The 9,226-nt window shown below is 49.9% G+C and overlaps 1 protein-coding gene across 1 annotated transcript; it reads left to right on the top strand.

The window, feature by feature from the left end:
* The first annotated feature begins 347 nt into the window (after positions 1-347).
* On the top strand, positions 348-6,226 carry KRT9 (keratin 9). Its single transcript, XM_021673759.2, is given in 9 exon segments — positions 348-400; positions 402-1,017; positions 2,150-2,232; positions 2,356-2,512; positions 2,782-2,943; positions 3,701-3,826; positions 3,949-4,172; positions 4,584-5,101; positions 6,207-6,226. Coding segments are annotated over 9 exon segments (1,959 nt in total).
* Positions 6,227-9,226: the final 3,000 nt, after the last annotated feature.

Genomic DNA, 9,226 nt, shown 5'->3' on the forward strand with positions numbered 1-9,226 from the left:
CGGAGAGCAGAATCCAGGATCTAGGTCACCCCTGTGGCAGCAGAGCTGATTTATGGTGGCCCTGACAGGCTAATATCATCAAATTACCCCACACAATGGAGAGAGGCTGGGTCGCCTCCAGGCAATCACCAAAGGACGCTGAGCCTGGGGCAGCCCGGCTACCTCTGTATCCCAGACCTCCTTCGGGTCCATGGGGGAAGGCTGGCACAGGCCAAGGGCACACCCAGGCGTGCCACCTTCAGCTGGGGGTATAAGTAGGCAGCCCCAGGGACAGCTCTGTACCCTGCACTTGGGAGCCGGCAGCACTCCTACCACCGCTTCTCTGTCCGTGAGCTACCAGCTGTGTCATGAGCTGCAGACAGTTCTCCTCGTCCTACTTGAGCCGCAGCGGTGGCGGGGGGTGGCGGTGGGGGCAGCATGAGGTCTTCCTTCAGCCGCTTCAGCTCCTCAGGGGGTGGTGGAGGAGGGGGCCGATTCAGCTCTTCCAGTGGCTATGGTGGTGGGAGCTCTCGTGTCTGTGGGAGGGGAGGTGGCAGCAGTTTTGGCTACAACTACGGCGGAGGGTCTGGGGGTGGTTTTAGTGCTGGCAGCATAGGCGGTGGCTTTGGAGGTGGCTCCAGAGGTTTTGGTAGTGTTTCTGGAGGAGGCTATGGTAGTTTTGGGGGTTTGGGAGGTGGCTTTGGTGGTGGTTCTGGAGGTGGCTTTGGTGGGGGTTCTGGAGGTGGCTTTGGGGGTGGTTCTGGAGGTGGCTTTGGGGGTAGCTATGGGGGTGGGTTTGGGGGCTTTGGAGGTGGTGCTGGAGGCGGTGATGGCGGTATCCTGACTGCTAATGAGAAGAGCACCATGCAGGAACTCAATTCTCGGCTAGCCTCCTACTTGGATAAGGTGCAGGCTCTAGAGGATGCCAACAATGACCTGGAGAATAAGATCCAGGACTGGTATGACAAGAAGGGACCTGCCGCTACCCAGAAGAACTACTCCTCTTACTATGACACGATTGATGACCTCAAGAACCAGGTAGGTGCGGAAGACAGCGGTCTCTCTCTGTCTGTGTCTCCGTCTCTTTTTCTTACATTCTTTATCTTCCAAAAAGGTAAAATGCTAACTCTAAGCTCAGACAACAGCCAGGGAATCCATCTTTTGGAAATGCACGCTTTCATCAGAAACAAACTTGTATTTGGTTTCTGGGGATCCCAGGATAGGACCTTGGCCTGTGCTCTGGGTGTTCATTTCCACTTCCTCAACTTTCAGAGTTTGGGCAGAACAGAGAGGAGGCCTGGGTGAACATGAGCAGGGCTGGGACTGGACGTGGAACCTCCTTTAGGTCTGGTCTAAGGCAATACTCTCTCTTCCTTTGAACTTCTCCTGGGTTCCTTTAGGAGCGTATCTTGATCTTTTAAGGTATTTTGGACCTGGTTGTATACGTTCATTGTTCAAATGATGGAGAGGATCCAGAACTCTGGGAATGGAAGTTATCCATCCCTCCCTCCCTCCCTCCCTCCCTCCACCCACATGTCCATCTATCTGTCCAATTATTCATCCTCTCAGTTCGGTGAGTGACTATCCTCAGCGTAGCTCTGGGGAGACAGTGATGTGCTAGACTGAGTTCTGGTGGAGCTCACAGCCTGGCTCTTCAGCCTTCTCACTCATTCCTCTTGCTTTCCCTACTGCATGTCTCTGGGTGTGCTGTTTCTTCTAGTCCAAACCTCTTCCATCTATTCACTCATGTTTCATCTTAGCCATCCTCCAGGGCCCAATTCAATTCCCAGCCACCTCCTTCCTGAAGTCTTTCTTGATCTCCCATTGCCATAAGCCACCTCTCCTTTCCTTGAACTCTTTTAGGACACGTTGGACTTTGCAGTCAATCATGGGCTCCTTGGGGAACAGGATGTCAGTAATTTCTAAACCCTACAGTGCCCTTTGCAGTAGATCTTCAAGTATCTGTTGAATGAATGAATGAAGGCCACACCAAACATCTTTGCTGAAGGCTGGAAGGGGTCTGTGCCATGTCCCGGCTGTTGGAAGTCCTGCATTCCTCCTGAGAATCTTCCTGGATGCAACCCTCACCTCCTGGGGCTTTGCCTGGCCTCTTGCTCTCCCAGCATTGGGCCATGGCATGATTTCACGGCAGGGTCCTTTTTTTTTTCAGATTGTGGACCTGACAGTGGGCAACAACAAGACTCTCCTGGACATCGACAACACTCGCATGACACTGGATGACTTCAGGATAAAGTGAGTCCTGCTCCTCTTTTCCTCTCCCGTCATCAGCCAATAACCCCCGAACCTCAGTGCTCTGGAGGTCCTGGCAGGGCCTGGTTCCCTCTTGATTGTTTTCTAACCCTGGCCGGTCTGCAGGTTCGAGATGGAGCAAAGCCTGCGGCAAGGAGTGGACGCTGACATCAACGGCCTGCGGCAGGTGCTGGATAATCTGACCATGGAGAAGTCTGACCTGGAGATGCAGTTTGAGACTCTGCAGGAGGAGCTGATAGCCCTCAAGAAGAATCATAAGGAGGTAGGGTGCTGGGGCTTATGGTTTACTGGGGAGAGGGAGGAGCAGAAATGCAGAGACAGCAGGGAAGCATTGGTGCTTTACCTGGGAGATACCCTCTCCTTTACTCTTGAGGACACTTTCAGCTTCTCCTTGGCATCACCTATGGTAGTGGGTGGACTCTGGCTTCACAACTGTGCCCCCTTTTTGTGCCCTGCGGGACCAGAGGGAGAAAGCTGAAAGGTGTGAAGAGGACCTTATCCTTGACCTCATCTCTCCTTCCTCCCTGGCAGGAGATGAGTCAGCTGACTGGGCAGAACAGTGGAGATGTCAATGTGGAGATAAACGTTGCTCCTGGCAAAGATCTCACCAAGACCCTCAATGACATGCGTCAGGAGTATGAGCAGCTCATTGCTAAGAACAGAAAGGACATCGAGAACCAATATGAGTCCCAGGTGAGCAGAGCAGGCTGCCCGTTCAACCTCCTCTCCCTGCATCTCTCCATCCCTCCCATCTCCCATTCCTTCATCCTCCTATGTCTCCATCTCTCAGTGCGGCTACCATTCATCCATATTCCAATGAATGTCATTCAGCCATCTTCGTTCACTACACACAAACATCATTACGAAGTAGCTTCTTAGTGCCATGTTTTATGTAAAGTATTGATGTCTCAGAGGTATTGATGTCCCAGATATGAGCCAAACAAGATCACTGCCCTTGAGAATCTCACAGTTTCTTACGTGTGTGAACAAAAGCAGAATATGAACAACTTACTCCAATACTATGTAATGTAAGACTCTAGGAGAGGAATACAGTGTGTCTCCCATGTTGTACTGAGCTCCGTGGTGGTTCCCTTCCTCCCTGAGTCTCCAGTGCCTAGTCAAAGCCTGGCACATACATGAAGGCGTGGTCTGTAGTGTGTGTGTGTGTATATGTATGTTTGAAAGGTGGGGAAGTTTGGAATAAGTTTAGATTAGAAAGATGGCCATGAGACAAAGTGTGAAGGGTCTTGCAACCTTGTTGAGAGAGAATGTCATGCTGAGAGGACTGGACAACCCTGCATGGCTGGAGGATACCCAGAACTCAGAATGACTTGTCCTGGCTTCAGCTCAGCCTTGGCCCTGGAGGTGGAGATCCTGGTGAATGGGGCAGTATCTTGCCCACTGAAGCTCCTGGCCCAGCCTGATGCTGACTGAGCCTTTGGTTTTGCAGATAACCCAGATCGAGCAGGAAGTATCCAGTAGCGGACAGGAGATGCAGTCCAGTGCCAAGGAGTTGACCCAGCTCCGGCATGGCGTCCAGGAGTTGGAGATTGAGCTGCAGTCTCAGCTCAGTAAGGTTGGTAGTCCTGCTGTGGACCTTTTGCCAAGGTGGGGCACAGGAAGGCTTTGCATCCCAGGAGTGGGAAGAAGAGGAATTATGATGTAGCATCCCTCTTAAAGCCTTCTCCTGACCTCTAGAAAGCAGCCCTGGAGCAGAGCTTGGAAGACACGAAGAACCGCTACTGTGGCCAGCTGCAGATGATCCAGGAGCAGATCAGTAACTTGGAGGCCCAGATCACTGACGTCCGGCAAGAGATCGAGTGCCAGAATCAGGAATACAGCCTTCTCCTCAGCATCAAGATGCGGCTGGAGCAGGAAATCCAGACCTACCGTAACCTCCTTGAGGGAGGCCAGGAAGACTTGTAGGTGCCCCAGGATTCGGTGGAACCCCTGAGGTCCCTAGGCCTCTGATGCTACTTCTGTCCCTCTGGATATAGGCAGCTGAGGAAGGTTCTTACACACAGGGTCTTATAGGTTGAGGACTTCTTCATCCTGGGGGTAGGGGGACCTCATGCATTTGGGCTTTGGGGAAGGAGGATGGTGACACTGAGAGAAGGGGCTGCCTCCCTGCTCCAGGGAGGGGAGGGCTTCATAGTCCCAGCTGGAGGCTCCTCCCTCCCAGCTGTGGTGCCAGCCCAGACTCTGTCCTCTGCTTCCCAGGAAGGAAAACAGAAAGATTCATGTTTGGGTCCCGACTCTGTCCAGGTCCATCCTTCATATATGTATGTGTTGGGGTCGCTCATTTTAACTCTCTTGCTTTCTTTCTTTCTTAGTGAATCCTCTGGAGCTGGAAAAATTGGCTTTGGAGGTGGCCAAGGAGGTCGAGGAGGAAGTGGATCTCGAGGTGGAAGTGGAGGCAGTCAAGGAAGAGGATCCAGGGGAGGAAGTGGAGGCAGCTATGGTGGAGGAAGTGGTTCTGGAGGAGGAAGTGGAGGCAGCTATGGTGGAGGAAGTGGGTCTAGGGGAGGAAGTGGAGGCAGCTATGGTGGAGGAAGTGGGTCTGCAGGAGGAAGTGGAGGTAGCTATGGTGGAGGAAGTGGTTCTGGAGGAGGAAGTGGAGGTAGCTATGGTGGAGGAAGTGGAGGTGGCCATAGTGGAGGAAGTGGGGGCAGCTATGGAGGAGGAAGTAGCTCTGGAGGAGGAAGTGGGGGTGGCTATGGTGGAGGAAGTGGTTCTGGAGGAGGAAGTGGAGGCAGCTACGGAGGCGAAGAAGGCAGTGGAACCAAAGGAGGAAGCGGTGGCGGCTACGGAGGGGGAAGTGGAAAATCTGGTGACCAAGATGAGTCAAAAGGTAAGAGACAATCCTAGGTTGTGGGGTGGAGGGAGGCACAACTCTAGGTTGTGGAGTGGAGAGTCAAGGTATTATCCCCCCTTTTTTTGGGTATTTTTGAATCTCTGGGGAATACAGATTCTGAATAGAGCTAAATGTTAGGGAAATCTCCAGTGAGGTGCCAGAGACCCTTTGGTTCTGAATTGATCATTATTTTCAACAGAGCCTAGGATGAGGCTAGGGCCAAATCTACACATGGCCGAGTCTCAGTAGTGTAGGAGATGGGGTGAAAATTGTGCATTACCATGACACACCCTATGAGGTAGGTTTTAGTATAATCCCGATTTTAAGGAAAATGAAGTTCAGAGAAAATAACTGATTTGCTCAAAGTCATACAATCACAAATGAGGGGTTCAGCTCTGTGGGGCTTCACAGCCGGTACCTTCAACCCTCATGAGGACGGGGGAGCTGGATCAGCAACAGTTCAGGTGGAAAAGAGACTCAGGGTTCTAGTCAGTGGTTGGCTTGCACAAGTTATTACATGATGCAACTGCCAAAGGATGAGCATAACCTAATGTAAGAGAGACTCACACAGGTGAGCTGGTCTCTAGATCAGGGAAGGTTTTCCCATGTACACGTTGAATTTTATAAAATAAAAATGTAATATGAAATTATAGTAAAAGGCTGTGTAATATGACTGGGAATGTTTAGTTCCGAGAAGCCCTGAGGTGCCTGGGAGCTGCCCTGCAGGGTGTCTGGTACGATTTTTTGTGTCCAGTGCACTGCAGGGCCACGGATGTGCATCTAGGAATAAGGCTGGGGCCATCTTTGCCTCAATATCCAAACAATTGACTAACAAATCTGTTGAATGGAGGGGGCTGGCTCATGAGCCCCCCATTCTCAGACTTGGGGGTGCATCTGCCAGGGTTGCTGCAACAGAGATTCAGGAATTGGATGGGGACCACTAGGTTGGGTGACCCCAGGGTCCTGCGATCTCAGCATTTTCCAGCTCTTTGAGCTCCATTGTCCTTGCATCGAATTTCCCCATCTTTCCCCAAGTCCCGGCCTCTGACTCCTGCTCACAGACCTCCCTTCTCCCCCTCATCTCCCTTCCATCTCTCCACAGGCTTCCTTTTGCGATACTAGAGCCTCTGTAAACTTCTCCTGCCCAGCCCCAGCTGAGCATCCCCAGATGGGCAGACCACCGATGAAGACTGCTTATTGGATCCTGACATCAGGAATAGGTGGCAATGAGCCCCTGTGCCCATTTGGGACTGGACTGACTTGGCATATGTGCCTCTGGCTTTCCAGTGGCTTCCGGCCCTGCTTGGCTTTGATGACTTCAGGGTTGAGGAGACAGACCTCCTTCCTCTCTCTGGCCTGGGGTGATCTCACACCCTGCATGATCTTGACTATAATAAAGCTTTCCTACTGCAAATCAAACTCAGACTTTGACTCATTTATTCTTTACCTCATGTTTGTAATCCCAGCACTTTGGGAGGCTGAGACAGGGGGATCACTTGAGGCCAGGGGTTCAAGACTAGCCTTAGCAACATAGTGAGACCTGTCTTTACAAAAAACTAAAAAAAAAAAAAAAAAAAAGTTAGACAGGCATGGTGGCATGCAACTGTAGTCCCAGCTACTCAGGAGGCTGAGGTGGGAGGATTGCTTGGGCCCGGGAGTTTGAGGCTTCAGTGAGCTATGATCGCATCACTGCATTCCATCCTTGGTAACAGAGTAAAGGGATAAATCAATTGAATCTGCTATTAAAAGTGTGGATTCACTTTTCTATTAGTTAACTTTTGGTTGTAACAAAGAACTCAAATTTAATGGCTGAAAATAACAAGCATTCATTTAGCTTACAGTTTTAAGTTTAGACTGGGCAGCTCTGTTTCCCTTTATGCCTCTATGGTTTGCTGCCAGTCAGCCAGGTGGCTCTGTCTCTAGAAGTTGGCTGGATGATGGTTGGAGTAATGAGGATGGATGGGCTATGTGGTCCTCATCCTCCAGCCAGCTAGCTTGAGCAGGTGTTCCAAGATAACGAGCAGAAACATGCAAGGCCTCTTGAGGCTTGGGCCCAGAGAAGTCACTTTGGCTGTATTATATTTGCCAAAGCAAGTCACAGCCTCGCCCAGATTCAAGAGCAGGGAACTAGACTTCTCTTGAGGGGAGGAATTGCAAAGTCACATGGCAATGGGCATGGGCATAGGGAGGGCAACAACTGAAGGAAGTTTTTGCAAACAATCTACCACAGTCGATTGGCAGGTTGTGTGTTAGCTATGGAGAAAAACAAGACAAAAATGATGTGGTATTTGCTTGGAAGTTTTCAAGTAAAAAATATAGACAAAAATAAAGTCCTTCAAGGCAAAGCAAGGGACATTCCACAAGATATCAGCCAACAATATTCTCTAAGTATTCTGATAGTCAAAAATCCTTTTCATCACTAGGGACAGATAGCCCTCTCAGCCTACGTACCATGTACCAGCTACTATAGCTGCCTATCAAGCTACTCCAAAGTGTAGTGGCTTAAAATGACAAAATTCATTTTGCTCAGGAATCTGCAGTATTGACAGGGCTTGGTGGTGACTGCCTGTCCCTGCTCCTCTTGGTTTCATTGCAGCTCACAGGCTGGGCCATTTGAAGTCTTAGTCACTCACATATCTGGCCTAGCTGGGGCTCCCTGGACATCTCTATCTCTGTGGAGAGTCTCACTGTGATCCCTCCAGCATGGTAGCTTCAGGGTAGCCTGACTTCTTACATGCTGGCTCAAGGCTGCCAAGAGACATGTCCCAAGTGAGAAACTGCCAGAAAGAGGCTGCTTGACTTCGTCACCCGGATCGGGAAGTCACACAGTGTCACTTCTTCTGTAGTCACAGGCCTGCCTAGATTCAAGGGAAAGAACATAGACCTGTGATAGGCAGAATTCTGAGATGCTTTCACAAGATTTCTGGCCCTGGTGTACACATATCTTCTCCCAGTTATTTGATCAAACACTACTGCGATGGGATTTTGGTAATTAAGTTCTCAAATGTGTTGATCTTAAGAGAGATTATCTGGCAGACCTGATTTCATCACATGAACCCTTTAAAATCCAAGAGTTTTGTCTGGTTGGTCACAGAAGTCAGAGGTTTGAAGTCTGGGAAGATTTCAATGTGCCCTTGCTGGTTAAAGATGAAAGGGGGTCATGGAACAAGGAATGTGGGTGGGCTCTAGGAGCTGAGAACTAGCAAGAAAAAGGAAACTGCAGTCCTCCAACTGCAAAGAACTGAAGTTTTCCAAGATCAAGGCAGGCGTTGAAAGCAGATTTCCCCCTGATGAGAATTCAGATGAGAACTCAGCCTGGTTGACATCTTGATTTCAATCTTGTGATATCCTGCAGAGAGAATCCAATTACGCCTGTTAACTGTCAGCGAGTTCACAGGTGCTGTTTTAAGCTGCTGAATTTGCAGTAATTTGTTTAGCAGAAATAGAAAACAAACACAGACCCGGTCTCTAGATGGAGGTGTGTCCATGGCACGTTGAGGAACAGCGTGTGCAATGGGATACATTGATGTGGTCATTTTTGGAAAACAGAAATTGCCACAGGCTGGCTGAAATCACTAGGAGATGGGGTGAAGTAAGTGTATACTTAGAGTACTAAGTGACGCAGGAACCCAGGGGAATTCAAGATTCTGGAATATGTGGAGATGGGAGTAGGCAGGTCATCGGCGTCTCTGGGTCAATGGTGGCTCTAGCAAGACGCCTGAGCAGTGAGAGTCTGTGATCTCTTTTCTAGAGCTCTGCTGTTAATGTGCAACTGATTACTCTTCTCTGGTTCTTTTCCTGCTACCTGCTGTCTTCCTCATCCACCGTTTTACATATCTTTTTATTTATTTATTTAATTTTTTATTTTTGAGATGGAGTCTCACTCGCTCTATCGCCCAGGCTGGAGTGCGGTGGTATGATCTTGGCTCACTTCGACTTCCACTTCCTGGGTACAATCAATTTTCCTGCCTCAGCCTCCCGAGTAGCTGGGACTACAGATGCCCGTCACCCAGCCCAGCTAATTTTTGTATTTTTAGTAAAGATGAGGTTTCATCATGTTGGCCAGGCTGGTCTTGAACTCCTGACCTCAGGTGATCCACCTGCTTCGGCCTCCCAAAGTGC

The sequence above is a fragment of the Aotus nancymaae genome, unplaced genomic scaffold (assembly GCF_030222135.1).
Source record: "Aotus nancymaae isolate 86718 unplaced genomic scaffold, 86718_ANA_hifiasm-v0.15.2.pri h1tg000089l, whole genome shotgun sequence".
In the NCBI taxonomy this organism is placed as follows: Eukaryota; Metazoa; Chordata; class Mammalia; order Primates; family Aotidae; genus Aotus; species Aotus nancymaae.